Raw genomic sequence first — 19,567 nt, forward strand, 5'->3', positions numbered from 1 at the left:
CTATCTATCTATCTATCTATCTATCTATCTATCCTCATGCATTTTGTTGAATCCATTCATCAAACAGAGATCTACAGACAGGTAAGACTTATCACTCACTCTTTCCTGTTTGCAGACTGCGGTTGTAGCCCACAGGGCTGAAGAATTCAAAAATAAAGACGGTCACAGCTACAACAGTGAGGCACATGACGAACATCATCACCCACACTGCTGGACTATAAGGCTCTGTGAGGAGAAACAAAAAAGAAACAAGTTCATTCATTCAATAGAGGAAGCATGGAAGTGTAATAAAACCTGCACATACAGTAATCTCCCTTAACAAAAGCACTGGAGAAAACATGGCACTCAGTAGATAAACACAGTTTCCTGTTTTGAAGATCTGCTCAATTCAGTCAGTAAGTCAGTAACACTCAATAAGACAGAAACACTGATCTCCCACTGGGGCCTCGAGTGTGCTGACGGAGTGAAAGAAGACATTAAGAAGACATGAGGAGCTATAAAAAAAAAAGAAAATAATCTAGATGTGGAGGCCAGCAACCAAAGATCAAGGCATTTCATGCAAACTCAACACTTTACAATTAGATTAGATTCTACTCATCAGCTAATGCCATAAGCTAAAGCTCTCACCTAAAAAAGCTGATGGTGAAACAGTGCCATTGCTACGGGAGACCATGACACTGATTCCTGTCTCCACGAATGGTACAGAAAAATCCACGACCTCGGACCTCTCCTCATTGATAGTCAGCGAGCCGATGGCCATGTCCGCCCGCTTGTACACCACCTGAAAGGGACAACAGCAGCAATGAGAAAGAAATCTAATTATGGCAAACTCATGTAACTGCTCCCAGGAGACAAAGCCAATCTTTCACAGCCCACCACCTTTTTTTCCCCAAGTAAGACCCTGCACCTTGACCCTTTGTACAGCCAAGCATGAGGGGAGTGAGTGTTTCAGCGCAGTACAATTATTGAACATGCGTTTCCTGTGCATCTCTTTAGCATACAGAATGAGCGGGGGCCCGTCTCCTCTCTGCCACCATCAAGGAAAACCTGAAAACCGCTGTGTCTGCTGATTGTACAAGCGAAATGTTAATCTACTTTAGACATGGCACATCCACTCTTCAGAGCAAATCAGCAGAAAACTGAGGCAAAGCGGAATGCAAAGCCCCCTCCGCTCAACTTTGGCAAGTCTCTGGATTACCTGATCAAAGAATGGCAGGCTTTGGAGGAGCTGATCAAAATGACAGAAATTAGCTTGAGAAAACAAAGTATGTGTGGCTTTTCTTCTTCTATTTTTTTTTTACTTGCAAAAATAGATCTGACTGCCAGCTCTGACCCGTGGTCAAGTTATAAACGAAAAGAGGGGGAAAGGACTGTGGAACTGTTTTAGAAACGCATGACTAATGGCGTATGGCAAGTTCCTTCTGGGAGACAGAAACAGCAGGAAGCTTCAATGAAGTCACAGCCGCTGTATTGATTTCAGTAGATGAGCCAGTACTGGCTAGTATATGTGTGCATGCCTGTTTCACTGCTACTCTTCCCTCCATTTCTCCACCAGCATGTCTGTGTCTTGTTTTGTTGGAAGTTCATGACCTATATGACCAAGAAAATATCAATGACTAACCACAAATAGCTGGGGGCATATGTCACATCGTATTTGTGTATTAAAATGTGCAGAATTTCTCCCTGGAGACATACATGCTGTTTAAACAGCGCAGTAAAAACCTATTTAACCGCCGAGAGATTTGTCTGTCAAACCAATTCAACTCTATAAAAGTAACAAAAGTAATAATATAAAAAGTAGTTTTCAACTTATGATTTTTGATTAAAGGAAAAATGCCATCCTAACCAACCTGGTCCAGTGTAAAAAAATAATAATCTCTTCTGCTAAGCTAAAAATTACTTGTGATTGACCACATTTATTGTAACGTTTAATTCAATTTTATTAACCACACCTAAGCCTGGTTACTGTCTAACCTGTAGAATTAAGGATCCATCCAGGAACTTTATGACAATCTTTGTAGTTTTTAGTGACAAATTGTACAAATGTGCACATTTTCTCACAATGTCAGACAATCTTTCCTCAAAAAGTAATCATGTCTCCTCCTGCAGACACAAAAATTAGATAGTGAAAGTGGACTAGTTGAAGAAAAATATCAAAATTGCTGTCCGAACGCATTTCTGTACGCATTTCCGCATATATCACAGCAATAATCTGACCAATCACACAACTCTTCTCACAGAGTTCTGTTGAAATAGTTCAACCCGGGTCCGGTGTCATGTTTTTCAGAATATGACACCAGATGCCTCTCAGCGAACAAAATCATGCAATTTTTGTCACACGACTACATGAATGCTAGTCAATTTCAGCACTTTGGATGAAGTATGTTGGGGTTTTTAAAGAAAAACTTAAACAGAACCTGTCTGACAACATGATGCAGGCTAAGGATCCCCAAAATACAACACATAATACCTCAATTGTAAGAAATTCAAGAACAGACAAGAAATAAACTCACTGATATCTTGGTTTGTAAAGGAATTTTTTGATGGGGTAGAGTTCCTGATCTGACAACAAGAAAAATACTTTGAAAAAGCATCAATGAAGGAGTGCCAAGGCCAAACCAACTGCTAACCACAAAAAAATATGAAGGCTCATTTTGCATTTACTAAAAAAAGAACTCAATGATCGTCAACATTTTTGGCAAATATTCTGCAGGCTGACGAGAGAATAATGACTGTGCAAAAAAGACAACTATTTATTCACATTGGGCCAATTGGTTTAGTTAGCTCTTCTCCCCTTAGTAAATCAGCCATCATATAAAAATATTTATCTGATATTTACACCTTAATTAACCTAGATTGTTCAGAAAGAATCAGATTTGCTGGAACAAATCCACAAATTACCTAATTCTAAGATATTCCATGTTTTACTGAGCATTCGATTAAATTTATCCAAGCCCAAATTCTGTCCTTGCTTTCTACATAAGTCAGCAGTGACTGCACCTGCATGCTATTAACATACTGGACAAAGAATAGGTTGAGTATCTTATAAGCAAACTGATCCAGCAGATATTTTTCTGGCTGTTCTTAATCTGTTGTTTGATTGTGAAAATGTGTTTCAAAATAAATCCCTCCAAGGCTGAAGTAATTTTTATCATCTGAGCTCTTTCTTGATTTTATATGGCAGCAAATAAAAAAAAAGAACAACCACCAATCGACCAGCATCTTCTGAGAATTACCCCCAAAAAATGTATAGCTATGACAGCACTGGAGCTGTGTCTTGTGAAGTGTCCATCTAATTTCCACCCCTGTAGAAAAGGCAGACAGAAGAGCAGGCACACACAGTCAAAGACCTGCCTCTCCAATCATGCCGTTCCAAACGCCATCAATTTTCTTCCCATGCTTCCCATTGGTCACCAAGTAGAGGTCGTAGGTGAAGCCGACAATCTTTGCGAGTCGCTTGAGGATGTCAATGCAGAAACCCTTGCAGCACTGCTTCAGAGGAGCCACACCCTCATGGATCGCACTGGGAAAGAAAAGGCAGAGAAACAGAAACAGAAAATATAACTAAAAATAAATGGGTAAGAGAAAATAAATATCATGGTAAGGACCTTTGTGACAGGTTTGATGGCTTAGTGTAGCATGCCATTCCACCTGGTGCTGATGAACCATAAAGCTCCTCTGTAGTCATATCTGATTCCACATTCTGAGTCATTTTGCTGATCCTCTCATGAGCAGTCTCTTATTGATTATGGTTAGGGAGTATTATGGTTTGATAAAAGTAACCCCAGTTCAACAGTATCACTGGATTATGCCAACTCCATTTACAATTTTCCTCGTTCAGTTGCATTTTAAATTTAGAGGGGTTTTAATATGAATATAAATTGCAGTGCTTTAGAACAGAAAAAGGGCAACTTAATTCAAACCTGGCATTGAGAGGACGTCTGCAGGGAACAGAGTCCCGGATGCAGGTTCCTGAAGAAGGGTCTGCAAGCTCTACAATGACAAATGGCCTTTCCTGCAGTGTTACAACCCGCAGGTGCTGGGCATCGTCAGGCGGCTTCAGGAAGGGCCCGTAGCGGGACCAAGCTGGGTATCGAAGTCTCAGCACGCCGTTCTCCCACCAGCCTACCTAGGGGAACAGAAGAGAGAAACTTCAGAGGAGGCTGAACTCTGTGCTTCCTTTGTTAATAGTGATAAATCAACACATCCTTTTTTTTAACAGTGATAAACAGAAAGCATCAAAAACAATCAAACTGCGCTGACTCTGTTGACTTTCTGTCTGCATATTGAAGGCAGGTACTGACAAAAGAAAAGGTGTTGAGCGTTTCTCACTTGGAGCTGAGGTCATTACAACAAAAGGATTTTTGATTTGAGAAAGATTGACAGAATTAGTTCATGCTACAATTTTTGGATTTACATGCTTTCCAGATTTAGAAATGTTTTGTCTAAGATTGTTTTCCTCATCAAGATTATTAGTGTGATAAATGTCTTACAGTAATCACACTTCACATTTAAACTAATAAATTGATCACTTTAAAATAATTGCAACATTTTTATACAAGATATTTTTAGATAATTCTAAATATTTATCTCCTTATTTATCAGGTAAACCATAAACATGTCTACCTAAAATATAAATCTTGAACAAACAAACAAATGTTTGGCTTGAGGCATTTAATGAGGGCATAAATTGATCTTTTAAAAGCATGCTCACTTCATATGGTTATATTTCTCATTTTCTGTCAGCTATTCTTGTACGAATTACATATTTCACATATAGAACGAGGATTTTACTAAACTAAACTGTTTCAAAGAATTGATGTTGAATGTGGAAAACCCCCGATCACATCTGAGCAGTTGAAGTATTCCAGATACTCAACCAAAGACATTCAAATGTAGCGCAAATTTCTTAAGTAAACTAAAAGTAGACCTATAATTTTCTCTTGTTAGCAAGCTTTAATCCTGATTCAAACAGAAGTGTTTTTAGACAGCTATATAAAGCAATATTTTCTTACAGTGCTTACACTATGCTCAGCAGAAGGTAAGTGTGCTCTCCTACTCAACTGAGGATAGAAATAAGCAATAAAAAACTGTGCAAGTGCAAGTGCCACCCATTGACACAATGATGAAGGTCAAGCAAGGTAGTGAGCCAAATCACCCATCTCAAACACGTTCACTATTTACTTTACTAAAATTCAGCAGAGCGTTTTGTTTTACTACATCTCGGAGATACCAGGTATTGATATTAATTTTTTCTTCAGAACAAATTATGTTTATTAATGTAAAAAAATCTGTTGAAATGAATTATTCACCAAATCATTCAATGCTGGTAAAGATCAGCAGTTTTGTCCCCCTTCTGGGTAAGCAACACAACAGCTCTTGGATATTTTTTATGACATGGCAAACATAAATTCTCACTTTGTTCACAAACTCCTCACACTACTTGAGTGATCAATAACACGTGGTTGATCATTAGCAGTATTCTTTGAATATATTCTGTTCTGTTTTTGAACTTATTTAGTTGAATTTAAGCCACTTGCATCATTTTATTGATTAATAACTAAAGCATTCGTGAGATGAAATAATCAGACTATTTTCCTCTCATTTAAGTAAGTTGCGGAAGCACAGAAAGAACCTGCCCTTTGCTCGTGTCAGCAGCTTATTATTTTTATCAGGGGAACATTGTGATTAACTGGCTTTGGAAGTGTAACCATGTGAAGAATAAGGTCATCGATCCTTTTGCGCCTACGCCTGGTAACATTAGCTGTTCCTTTGGAGTGGAGGTCCTTGTGATCAGATGGTTTAAATCTCCTGCGGGTTAAGAATCAATTGACTTGAATCATTTAGTGACTGTGTTCCTGAACGAGTAAATTAGGACGCTACAGAACTGTGAGGTGAATTGGGAATTTCTGAATGTATAGTTTAGTTTATATACCCAGTTATTCTGTTGTTTTGAAGTACTGAACTCTCTTTTGTATCACTTCCATTTGGATTTTGAGCTGAAACCATCAGGCTACAGTTTGTTTTCTTTCCTTGATGAGCAGTTTTACTTTTTAGAGTAACATTTTTCAATGTTTGGGCACATACATAGAATAATTAGTTAACACCAGCCCCTCAATAACATTTTTTAAATGCACACTTGTGTGTATAGAGCATTACTGATTACAGTATGTGATGGAACTAAATATCAGTCAGTATTATGAGTGTATGCTAAACATAAGTAAAAATACCATGGTTTAACTGTAAAAAATGTGAAACTGAAGACATAACTGCTTTTATTTAAAACAGAAAAGCCTCAATTATTCTTCTGCTTCCATAAAATGTGATGATTATTACGTTATTATTATAGACTTGGGCAAAAAGAGAAATCAAAAAACTACTAATTTACTATTAGTAGCTAATATAGATGGTTGTGCTGAATATTACTGCCTCACTCCTAATTGAGTGACTAAAATAGGATGTTATGATCTGCAGGATTTTGAGTTTGGTTGAGTCACATTGGTCTCTGTTTATGGTGTTTAGTAATTCAGTGAATTTGGTTGTTTTAAATGTCTGACTACTTTAGCATTTACTCATATTGTGACTATTTTGTGAACAGTGTTCCCTGTTTTTATCTGTATTTTTCCGTAGTGCCTCAGCTCCCTGCCTTCCCTCAGCTGGTTATTGCCTCTCCCGTGTGGCATGCCGGTAACAACCTTCCCAGTACATCTTCTTTTCAGCTCAGTCAGTCCTCTGTCAGATCCTCTGTTGTTGTCAGCCTGTCATCCAGCCTCATGTTAGCTTGTCTAGTTTCCTGCATGCTCTTTTCTATCAGTATTCATTTGCTCCTTCAGCTTTGCAAGTTTTTGTGAATTACCTTCACTAAATGAGCTTTCACTATGCTTCTGCCCAATGCATGGATTTGGATACACATGATAAGCTCAGGGGAGTTTTTTTTTATATGGGCAATGTAATGGAAAGCTTCATTATTTAGAACAGATACATTTGACATGTTGGTTTGTTTGAATGTTTCATTGAATAAATTGAAATCATATTGAAGCTTTTTGTTGTTATTGTTTGTGCTGTGGCACCTTCTTCCCAGCTGGTGCTGATCAAGACCTGTCCTGTAAATAAAAACATTGAATAGAATGGATAGTTATGTTAAAAAGTAATACTTAAGCAAATCTTCAAATTTAGTTGTCACAGTTTGATGTTTTATGTGTGTGGTAATATTCGGGGTGCAAAATACTTATCTTTGTCTCTTCTTTCCGAAGTGTGTTAATATTTAAATATGCCAGTGGGCCCACAAAGGTTCTGAAAGAATCCATTTTATAATCGGAGGAGTTTGTACTTCATATTTAATCTTGCAGATTTAACTGTAGAAATTAAAATGTGACTTTTATATGCTTTGTTGATGTTGTAAAATATTTATAAATTAGAATACTTCTTGTTATTTTTAAATGCCTATTGTTGCTGTTACCCCTGTTTTGGTAGGTCTGCCAAGGTGAGCGAGCAGTAGATTATAAGCGGCTACCAGTCCAGATGTTTGGGTGAGCCTCGTGAACCTTCATTTGAGCTGCTGCTGAAACCACATGAGACTTGCTGAATTGGGTTATTTCTTTTAGGTTTTGTCACCTGTTCAATGTTGGGGAATAAACACCTGATTGTTCTCTGGCACAGGTCTCCTGCTTATTCCAGCTTTTAACAGCCAACTTAGCTGCCCAGGACAGCATGGCCAGGAGATGCCATTGGAAACAACAACGACTAACTACTATTCTGTTGTTTGTTTTTGTTTGACTGAAAGTCCAGTCAATGAGAAGCAGCGCCCTGGTGTTGGATTATTAATGATTGAAGATGGAGTTTGTGCTGCAGCTTCCAAGTTGATACTAATTTCACCGTTTTTAGAGAATCTGACCCATATTGAATCATCTGTGGTTTAAATTCATAAAATCTTACAGGTAGAATTTGTTCATCTAAATTTGTTCACACATGCCAATATATTTTATTTCTTATTTTGTCCTGATATGCTCTGTAATAATAATAATAAATATTCAGAATGGTATTCAGCAGACCACCCTGTTGCCTGTTTCATAGATATTCAATATGTAGTTTGTCAACTGTAGTTTTATTGGCCGACTGACTGGGTGGATGGATGAATGGGTGAGTGGAGAGCCACCATATTTTGAAACAGAAAGATTTGTCATTTCCTGTAAGCAAGGAAGACATGTAGCAGCCATGTTTTAGCCATCTGAGCAGCAGTACACAGCAGTGTTGTATAGTAACGAAGTAAAAATACTTCACTACTTTACTTAAGTATATTTTGGAGTACTTCATACTTTCCTGGAGTATGAAAATTTTTGATGACTTTCACTTTTACTTCACTATATTTCCGAACTTAATTGCGTACTTTTACTCCGATACATTTTCAATGTGTGGTTTAGTTACTCGTTACAAAAAAGCGAGAGAGAGAAACGCAAGTGTTTTGATCCCACCTACTGATTAGCAAGTAGCAAGTAGGCTACCGAACAAAGTCCGTAGCCTGCTTGCCTGGGCTTGTTCATCACCACCAATAGGATACTTCTTCTTCTTCTTCTTTTCTATTATGGCGGATCACAAGCAACTTTAAGGTGCATACCGCCACCTACTGTACATGAGTGTGTAGAAGCATTACTTCATATCTATTAAATTCTACTTTTTAATTTTGTATTCTTAAGATAAATAAACAATGCTTTCCTTAATTTGTGAATATCTGTTATGTTTCCTTCATTTCCTAATATACCTTTAAGATTCCATTCATGCCCCATATTTCTAACTATTCTCTTTAATTCTTCCCTTTCGAGTTCATTTGACTTACAGTTCATCAATATGTGTTCTACATTTTCTTTCTCTCCACATCTCTCACATTTATCATTATTTTTCCTCCCTATTTTATAAAGCATGTCATTTAAGTAGGTATGACCTACTCTTAATCTACTAATTATTATTTCTTCTCTTCTGTTTCGTTCATTAATGCTTCGAATTCAAACTGACTTTTGTACTTCATATAATCTTCTTCCTTTCTTATCTTCATTCCACATTTTTTGCCATTTCTTGATTTCTTTACTTTTAATTAGGATACACCTGTTTCGCTTCTCCCATTAAACACAAAGCAAGTCTCGCAATCAGTAGCAGTCACATGGAAATTCTATCTTACAAAAACTCCCCGTCCAACTTGAAGAAACACATCGAGGTAACTTCTTATGAAATGGTTATAATCCTCCTGTTTCAGTAACTATAGCTTGGTCACTAGGCACTACTGTATTGTGAAATCTTGACCATAAATGAACTTTGTTTGGCATTGTTTCAGTTCCACACGTGGTGTATTTAGCTTAGGCCTAATGTTGACTGTAGCAGGCTACCTAGACTCCTCTGTTCAAGGGGGACAGAAGCCATAGCAATAGCAATTTAGACTAAATTTAACGAATATAGGAAAGGCATGCAAGTTCAAAACCAGGTTTACAGATGCCAATAAGCTGCATTTCCCTCCCAATTCTTTTTTTCTTTTGCATAATGACCAGTTGTGTGCACCACCTACTGACTGTAGCATTGACTGATTCACTGATTTGTGAAGTAGAGTAATCGTAACAGTTCTTTTTCTTCATGTTGGCCGCATTTTCTGTACTATTTATTTTTCTCATTTTCAGCACTGACCTTACTTGAAGGGAAAACTTAAGGCTTACAAAAACTTTGTATTTTCTGTCCTGGAGGGTATACTAAGAAGCTGGTTCAGTTGTAAAGCAGGTTAAGTTAACCTTGTGCTATAGGTAAAGCACCTAATTTTCTTAACTAAATGATGCCTGCAGGTATATCTATTAGCAGGTTTAATTTTGCCTGCACTTGGTTGGGTACATTATTTTAAGTGTATTTGACAAGTTTACCAAAATATAAAAAATGTCATTCAAACTGCATTTGCTTTGTTTTACTTTTTACTTGTACTTTTCATTACATTACTTGAGTACATCCATTTTTACAGTAATTTCCATACTTAAGTACAAGAAGTTTCAAATACTTTAAGACTTTTACTCAAGTAACATTTCAGTCAGTGACTTCGACTTTTACCAAAGTCATATTTTGGAGAGGTACTTGTACTTTTACTTGACTCTGAGATTTCAGTACTTTATACAACACTGGTACACAGCAACAAGAGAGGTAGGTCTGCATTACTGAAGTATCTTCTTAAAGAGGCAGTATTAGGTATATCCCAGGCATATAAAACTATACTTTACAGCACAATAACGTAACTATGTTACCTTCAGTTGTTATAAAAACAACGTTGTTACCAGCGTTGCACTGAGAAGTAGTTTAAATAATCAGCTCACTAGGTGTTTGCTAATTACTGCTGGCTAGTCTGAAGGAGCTTAATGCAAGGAAAGGTTCTCTCAAACATGCGTGTAATAACTGCAGCAGCACTACAGATATGTTTTTGATGAGAGAATAACATTATAACAATGTAAAGCTGAAAAAAGTCAATGGCACCTAATAATGCACCTTTAAACCATCTGGACAAGATATGACTGAAAATTTGAACAGTTTTGAGATCATAAATCTTTAAGACCTTGCTAAATCTTGTTATAATAAAAGTCCTGTGCCTCTTTATAACTTCATCAAAAGTCTTATTGGTGCATATGTATGTCAAGAAGACATGACATACTTTAACATTTTAACTAGATTCTGTCACTTATCCTCCCAATTATTGGGAAGATAATTTTTCTCCTATTGGGATCCAATAGGAGAAAAAGGCTTAAAAAAAGAAAAGCAAAGAGAACCATTGAGAGCCTTGTACTTCATTGCATTGTGGGAATGTCGGCAAGATATTTATTAGATTTCTCCTGTTCTGTTGCGCATGAATAAAATTGAATAATATTATCAACCTTTCTAGTATGCAAAGAGAGAAACATAAACAAGGAAAAGACAAGCATCACCATAGACTACAGACACTACCAAGCACAGTAAACATCTCTGTTAGAAGCAATAAAGCTGAAAGGACAAAGCCTTCATAAAGCCAGAACATCATGCAGAGAATATAGTTATATTTTATTGTGCTGCGCAGGTATTATTCAGCATATTGTGAGTCTATCATGTTTTTTTTTTCCTCAAACACTTGGAAGTAAATAATAACTATATTAGATGGGAGTAATTATTAGACACATATTTGCTGGAAAGAAACAGTAAACAGACAAAAACCACAATAATCACGCAAATTTAGATATTAAGGAGAGTAGCTCCAGAAGTAGTTTGCTTTATACAGAGCGTTAAAGTGGCTGTGCAAGGTTTAAATACACATGTCTTTTATCCTCAAAGATCACCAAACAGCCTACAGCCTACGTTTAATTGAATTTAACCTGGTTCAATAATTAAATAGGGTCCAGTTTAAAGGGACGGAGGTACTAACAGACATCGTAAAAGTAAACCTTTGTTTCCACATGATTATAAAAAAGATATATTTTAAGTCGCTATTCTTTCAATTATTGACCTGAAAATGAGAGTGTTTAATTTTATCAACAGTGAGCATTTGTAATATCCAGCTTGAATCTGTTGTATCTCCGGGATAGTAAACGTTCGAAAGCAAGGCGTACTTCCCAAAAAATCTGGGTTTTACACTTTTCTCAATGATCAGTCACAATAAAGTGCAAACATGATGAAAAGTGCTCACAAAAGCTAGATAGGTATTTACAAGCATAAACCCTACGGTACACAAACACACGCACACTGTATGTATTTAAAAGAAAGCTAAAAATAAAAATGTGATTGCTCAGGCAGGCCAGAAGAGTAAAGTTTGGCAGCTTTTGTGCAGTCTGCCTGTCAGTGTAATGTAAGCGTTGGCAGAGAGGAGGAGGGGATGGCAACAATGACAGTGTCTCGACTGCACTTCGACCGCAGCTCGGCAACAGACATTCAATCAAAACACTGTGAGGGAACACAGACAGGAAACAGACAAAGCTTACTGACGGGAACGCTGCACTCTATAAGACAAATACCCCGAAAGGAGCAGACACATATGTCACAAAAAGAAAAAGAAGAAAATAGCACTGCAAAGTCTAAAAACTACTTGAATATGGTGCGGCAGAGAAAGTATTTTGCCTCGGAGCAAAAGTTTGAGGACTGGGAGCCACTTTAAACTGAAGTTTTACTCCTCAGCAGCTGAGGGTAGCTTTATCAAATGTTTATTAAATTTTGTTAATATCCCGAAACCACTCGCTGTCTATGCTGCGTCCACAGCCGAAAGACACCCCGTTCAATGCTGGACAACCTTCAGCACTCGTCTGCAGTGTTTCGGAGAGCTAAGCTGGGGGCTCCCAGGCTCTAAGTAATGGTGCAGTTATTGTAAAAAGAACATTAAATATTCAACAGAATGGATGTGCATAATAGGCAGATAGAGGCATTGGGTTTATGCAAGAAGAGGTGTGAGCATATTTGTGTGAGCATACAGTAAGCTCTCTCCTTCATGTGCACACTTGTGGATGTTTATGTGGACAATCTGAGTATGTGTGTGTTGGTCTGCGTGTGTGGGTGGGTTTTGCACACTGGGTTTGCACCGATATGAAGGACCAGTGCAGGAGTCTCTAATTGAAAGGGATTTGAGGGATATGGTAGAAGTCAACGTGTTACGACATGCTGAGACTGGATGCTGGTGGGCTGTTAAAACCAGCAGGAAGCTGAGAACCATCGATGTGTGTTTGCGTGCTCATATGTCCCTATTTGTGCCATTGCAGGAGAGTATGATCTGAGTAGGTTGCGCGTCTTTGTGCATGTGCAGGGTGGCGTTAAGGAGCGGGTGTAGAGCTGAGAAAATGAGCAGCGCTCACACTCCTCTGACACTGACTGGGGGTGAAATCCCTCTGTATAAAAAAGGAAACCATCTCCAGCAGGTAACAAGACTTCCTGGCATGAAGGAAAGAAAAGCAGTTGTGCAGAATATTCATGACAGACTAATGCTGGTGATGTTTGAGAAGCCTGCATAAAGTGTTGCATGTACTGTATGTCTACTAGAAGAAAGAATTAACACCCCAAAATCTTAACCTTCTTCATCTTTCATGTGTGTTTCCTTCCCAAGCAAAAATCTGCAGTCTGAATGCAGGATAATCAGCCACTATTGACCAAATATAACAGAGGGTTACTGCTGTCTAACGACTGATAAAAGAATCTGACAACAGGAAGGCTGTTAAATTAGAAAAAAGGTGAATATACTCTGTCAGACCAACAAATAAATCTGTCAACTTTTTTTTTCCTGTTAAGCCTATGGGTAGCTTTTTAAAATATGTAGACATCACACTTTGTATTAGTGTTCACTCTTTCTTAATATTTTTTAAAATAATGTTTGTTTATTGTATGACCTTGTTTTTAGTCAGAGTTGAATGTTCAGTCGCTTTTGTTATTATTTTGATAATAGATTAATACTTTTTAGTAAACATCCAATGTAAAAGCTGATAAAATCCAGAAAATGTGCTTTCTGCAGCAATGCAGTCCAAAATTAAGCTACTGCTAATACACCAATTAATCTGAGAGTTTAAATTCAAGTGATTATTTGTTGTTCAAACCCTCCTTATGTTGCTGTCCGTCTCTGAATCCTCTTAGCCAGCAAAAGCAGTACAAGGAAAAGCTATCACAAGCAGAAGGGGGATTACAACTTTTACATTTTCCTGTGGCCATGCCGTTTTTCTCATTTCTTATTTGTCAAATCATAAAAAAAAAATAAAAAAAACATTTCCGAATATTGCAAATGAGAGCTTGAAACCAAAAATCTACAAACTGCAGTCGAGAGGGTTCGCTAAGTAGCATGGGAAACGAACACGATGGAATAACTCCCTCAGAGCTGAGAGTTTAGGTTTCTTTTTTTCGTTCCTGATTTATCACATGCCTCAAAACTCAGAACACCCCCCCTTTTCTGATCTATAAAAGCATCAACCAACATCAGTTACAGAACCTCTTAATAAAGCAACCCATGAATGTGCCAAACACAAGATTTCCTCCACAAACAGGAATGTACAGGATGGCTCCTGCATTCCTCTTGAAACCCTGTCTCTGTCTTGCCATTATGCAGGGCAGTAAAAGAGGTTTTTGACAATATAACCCAAATAAATACGAAAAGCTGTTTTAAAATACTGACGGAACAACTATCCAGACCAGCATAATTTAAATGAAAACAGAAGAATACCTCTAAACCCAATAACTGGTTGTACCGCTCTTGATAACCTGAACTAACATCAAGCACTTGCAATAACTGGCAATGTGTTTCTTATAAAATTAAAATTTAATCAAACCACATTAGGTAGTTTTTGAATGGCCTACTTAAGGTTAGTCTGCAGCATCTTAATTGGATTCAAGTCTGAACTTTCAATAGCCTTTATTTTAGTTTTTTCTCTCTTTTTTGAGCCATTCAGAAGTGAACTTAATGGTGTCCTTTAGATCATTGTCCTGCAGCATAATTAAAGTATGCTTGAGTTTAAGGTCATGAACTGGCATTCTCCTTCAGGATTATCTGGCTGAGAGTAGAGTTTATGGGTCCATCAAATAGCCACTTGCCTCAGTATTGCAGCATCAAAGCAGCTCCTGACCACCACACTACCACCACTGTGTTTCACTTTCAATATGATTTTCTTATTTTTACACCAGACGGGTCAGCTTATAGTTGAGAGTGTCCCAAGGTTATTCTGAGTTATTTAAGCTGCTGGAGGAAAAACTGACCACTTGTCTGATCACTCACTACATTCTCCTTCTTCTCTCCAGTTTGCATTATTTGCTGTTTTGTTCGACTTTTAGCTGTATGTTTTCCCTCAGTTTTTTACTCTTCATAGAAGCTCCATCTGGCTTGTTGTTCTGCTTAGCAGTGGTACCTTCCTGGAGGGAGCATCGTCTGCTGCCAACAACTAAACGTTCTCCTTCTGTTATTAACATTTTACTTTTCTTCAGTATAAAAAGTGCTCCAAGATCAGTGCTTCAGTTTCTTTTTTGTATATCTACCCTGCCTTCTGAAATTCCCATGTAAAACTGAGCTGAAATTATATAATTTAACAAGTGGGGATGATTGCATTTTCTCAAGTAGGGTCAAGGTGGTTGGGACAGGATATTACAATGTCTTTCATGATCTGAAATATTGAAATACGGCATAAAAGCAAAAGAAGAATAAATCTTTAGGATGACAAATGCTTTTTTTATAGCACAGTATGCACCACCTGTTGCTGTCAAATGTGTGCTACATTTCCTGTCTCATGTTTTCCGTGCTACTCCTGTGCCTGCTACAACATTCACAAAGAAGCAGCAGTGGTAGAGAAGTGTTTACTTCCACAGCATCACAGAGGTGTGTACAATGTGGGAAAAAGCCTCTGTGTCACCCAAACAAAGCTGATGTCTCACCCTGCATGGCTCTTTACAATAACAATGTCATCGGCATATTTACTGACATTTTGAAGCATGGGCAGAAAAGAGCCATGTGTCATGGTGAAATTTCCATGAGTCATTCTGCAAGAAGTAGGTGGCTCTAAAATTTGAGGATTTTGATTTGATTTATGGGCTGAATGCTCATGATTGAGAACACCAAGTAATGTATCCGCTTCATAAAATTATCTGTAATCATTTAAAACAAGTGTTTCTTTTGTTTATTTGTTTTTTTAGAAAGAACACACCCTTTAAACACTCTTCTTGTCAGTCATCTATCATGTCAGTCTGAAGGCTGTCCCACAGAAATTGTGTTTTTTGTTTTATTTAAACATTTTAATAACCTGTAATATTAACAGGGAAACTTCTGCATAGTGAGTTAAATTTTTAGTTAGGATCCACTGTATTTCCCAGCAGTTTTTAGATGAGAACAAATCTGATTAGGGTTAGACATAAATGGGAACAATGTTTTTATTTCCTTTTTGTCTTGGATTCCAAACTATCTTTATTAAAAATCCTGCTGCACATTTTCTTTTCTTTTCTTTTTTAACCTGTTTTTAACGTCTTTAGTTTGTATGATTCTGCCAAAGATTGTAAGCTATAGGTGAAACTGAAAGGAAGTTGGCCGCTAATCATAGAATTTTAAGTGAAAGTGTTTCAGAAAGAAAACAGGAAAACAGACATGGAGCAGCAGCAGCAAGATAACAAGAGCATCAAGTCGAACCAAGTACAGTTAAACGGTCAGCAGAATTCCTCTCCCTTCTGCCTTAGGGCCCTGACAGCCAGAGTGAACTTTACATGAACATTAAACCTTAGATCCTGCCTGTCCTCCCTGCTCGCCCCAAGCGCTTTTTTTCAGATGCCAATGCAGAATAGCTCTTTTCTTCAAGCTTACTCAGAGCAATCAAGACTCTGATGTTGGTTAAAACAGGAAAAAAAAAACACATATATTTGTACTTTCTCACTTTCAAAGTGGAGACGAAGTTGTAGTTGGGAATATCATCAAAATAATGAGGGATTTTGCTTTAAAATAAACACAATGAAATTTTTTCATTGTTGATTCATTATAATGTAAGGAAATAATATCAGCGTACTATCTATGTGAGCAAATATATGAATTCAACAATTAAATAATTATATCTCCGCCACTTTACAGATTCACACAGAAAACTGTTGCTGTACCAATCATAAACACTATGTGGTGCAAACCCCTTCCTCATATGTTGATGATCATTGCATGGTTATAAATAAAGAACTGATTTAATGTCCTTACATCTTCCCAGCCTCTTCCAGGTGTCCAAGAGATGACGTCCAAGAAAGGGTTGGCCAGGTAACCGTCGCTATTGAAGGAATAGTCTCGACCACCAAGCGTTATGTTGCTGAAATACCTGCATGTTATTCAGAGAGAAGTGGAAGACACAGTGAGGTAGTAGAAATCTTTTACAATACACAAGGGATGTTAAGTTTTAACTCAGTGCCTGATACCTGGTGTTGTAGTACTGTACTGATTTTGGCATTTGCATCCACAGTAAGCTGTGCAACCATGCTTCTTTTGCATGTTTTTCAAAACTGTGAGGTTGATTCACAAAATTATTAGCTGTTAGCTAGTAGTACTAACTGTTAGCTAAGCCTGAGTTTACACATGCTACCAATTCCAAAACTAGAAGGAAACAAAAATATTCTCCAAAAATAGCTTTCCAAAGCAAACAGTTTTTCTCTTAAAAGTGACATATTGCAAGCATTTAGGGGAAAACCCATCCAATTTTATGTATATTTATGTGAATCACAACAAGAGCAAATAATGTCTCATTCTTGTGAATGAGGCATTTTTTGCTTGCTTCTCAGACGAAACTTTAATTTTTCATTCATTAACGCAGATTTTTATAAAATACCGGACTGGAATTCTGGCTCATTATTCATTTTTGCCAAAACACACAATGATAAACCAACTTTTTTTGTTTGTTTGTTGTGTTTTCTTTAAGTGAAGGGCAGAATCAAAAATCTCAATGTATTTTCTACAACAGAGCGCCTGTCACATTCTTTACTTGTTTGATGCTAAACCACAGAAGCTCTGTGATGACAGTCTGGGATTTTCTGTTAATCAAATCTACAGACAAATGATCAGACACACTAAACTGTCAGGATCTTTGAAGTCAAACAATTGCTGCTCTCTGCATAGGATTCAACCTCTATAGTGAGTGATAATCACAGGACAGAACTTCAAATGTTATTTCCAAATAAATAAAATAAATAAAAAAGAAAACTGAAAGCTTTTTTTTTTAGTTGACAAAGAGCTTGAGCTTGTAGTTACAGACAGTGAACAGTAGGTAGCAGTGCAAAAAAATGGAAATGAAAACAGCTTTCTATTCTTGTTCCTGGACATAGTTTACAAACAAACATAGAAGAATCCATTAATCATTTCAACATAATTTCCTCACTGTTTGTGCTCTGCTTCATTTACAAAAATGACTGCAAATATACAAAGTAATTACTCGTTTGAGCCAATTTGAGCAACCAGGTTCCCTGATATCATGTATGATACACTTGCAGTGCATACCTGTTGTAAAATTAAACAATACTAAAAATAATCCAGGATGATAACGAGGGCCACTTGTGCAACCTGTTACAGTCTGTTGCTATGTGTTTGTACAGCCTATAAGGAATATATTAAAAGCCCCTCATTAATATACATGAGACATGGTCCGCTTGCTACAGATGCTACGGTAATTTTGCCTACTCACAACTACACGCACCAACATCATCTATTTTGCATGGATGATAGCCAGCCCCAAATTCAGATATCCCCTGTGTGCCTGCTCCCTGACACTGAATCTACTAATTCCACCCATATATCTCCCGGCTAATTCTGGCCATGAACCAAATATCCTCTCTGAAAAATTTCACCTTATGCCACCTCTATTTTTGTTTCCTCCTATTTAACATATTTAGTCTGGTGCCTGTAAGCTATCTTTCACAGTGAATTGCAAAAGCATTCAGCCACCTTAAACTGTTTTGCCTTTTATCACAAAGTTCAACATGTTTTGCTGGGATTTTATTTGAAGGAGCCATAAAAAGTGGCACATATTTGCAAAGTGACAGATAATGCTTCATGTTTTTTTGTTGTTTTTTTTTACAAATGAATATCTGAAATGGGTAGTGTGTGTTCGTATGATACCCTTAAATGAAATAGAGTATAAATAATTGCCACCTGTCACTAATTAGTAAATAGGGTTAATCTATTCATTATTTATCTAAGCATATATGCAGCTACTCTAAGAAGGAAACAGATGTTTGTAGAGAAGATTAATAAACAAATAGCATCAAAAAGTCCAAGCCATATTGCAGACAGGTCAGTTCATACTTTCCATTGCAGTTGCTGCTCTAAGTCTTAACAGTATGTCCTGAAACCTTTAGGTGTGTTCCCTAGTTTTACACACCTGAATCAAATAGCTGAATTACTTCCTCAGCATGTTAAGTCCTTCATCTGGGTTTTTTGGATTTGACAAAGCAGATCAGGTTGGATTGTGATAAATGCACTTGAGAAATAAAGGCATAAACCGTCACAATGCTGCCTACTTTGTCCAAATGACAGTGGGTTTGCTGAAGCAGGTGTATGATGGAGTCTTCAACTCCAACTCCATGATGTTAAGCAAACTGCAGGGAGTCCTGATGCTTACAGAGTCTATGCAGGACCTTCAAGGTGAGGGATGTCGTGGATGACTGACGAGTGCTTCACTGATTAATGCTCTGTTTGTCTGGCCTGTTTAGATCCACCTGATTTGGTTGGTTTGCAAATGTGTAATACTTTTTTCAAATGTGAAATACTCAAAGCTAGATATTGTTTTATACTCTTGTCCTACTTTAAGCATCACTGCAATTTCCTGTCCAATTATGCAGCATTTTTATTGGTCTGTTACATGGGTCTCAAACTCGAAACCTCTTGGACAATTTTAAGATATGTTAAAGGTCCAAAACATCTACCACAAATGGTTAAACTGGCCCCTCAGCATGCAAGCAACTTCTGCAGATTTATGAAAAAAAAACAAATTTTTTAAATTCAAGTGTGTCAAGATACTGTATACGTCTAAAAATTTTTTACCTCTAGTCCATAAAATACTACTGTAATGCGATACAATGTGAAAAGATTCAAGGGATAGAAAAGTTTTATAAATCA

General features: G+C 37.2%; 1 protein-coding gene across 3 annotated transcripts in view; it reads right to left on the bottom strand.

The window, feature by feature from the left end:
* The window catches only part of grin2db (glutamate receptor, ionotropic, N-methyl D-aspartate 2D, b), a 98,077-nt gene that overhangs the window by 25,682 nt on the left and 52,828 nt on the right, over positions 1–19,567 (bottom strand). For all 3 annotated transcript variants that reach the window (XR_004338767.1, XM_032559085.1, XM_032559084.1), the window contains exons 6-10: positions 16,667–16,781; positions 3,924–4,129; positions 3,355–3,523; positions 628–781; positions 100–225 (exon numbers count right to left, since the gene is read on the bottom strand). Coding sequence is in view for 2 of the 3 variants with exons in the window: in XM_032559085.1 (XP_032414976.1) it covers positions 100–225; positions 628–781; positions 3,355–3,523; positions 3,924–4,129; positions 16,667–16,781 (770 nt within the window). In the remaining variant the exon portion in view is untranslated. The remainder of the gene's footprint in view (positions 1–99; positions 226–627; positions 782–3,354; positions 3,524–3,923; positions 4,130–16,666; positions 16,782–19,567) is intronic.

Source organism: Xiphophorus hellerii, chromosome 3 (assembly GCF_003331165.1).
Source record: "Xiphophorus hellerii strain 12219 chromosome 3, Xiphophorus_hellerii-4.1, whole genome shotgun sequence".
NCBI lineage: Eukaryota > Metazoa > Chordata > Actinopteri > Cyprinodontiformes > Poeciliidae > Xiphophorus > Xiphophorus hellerii.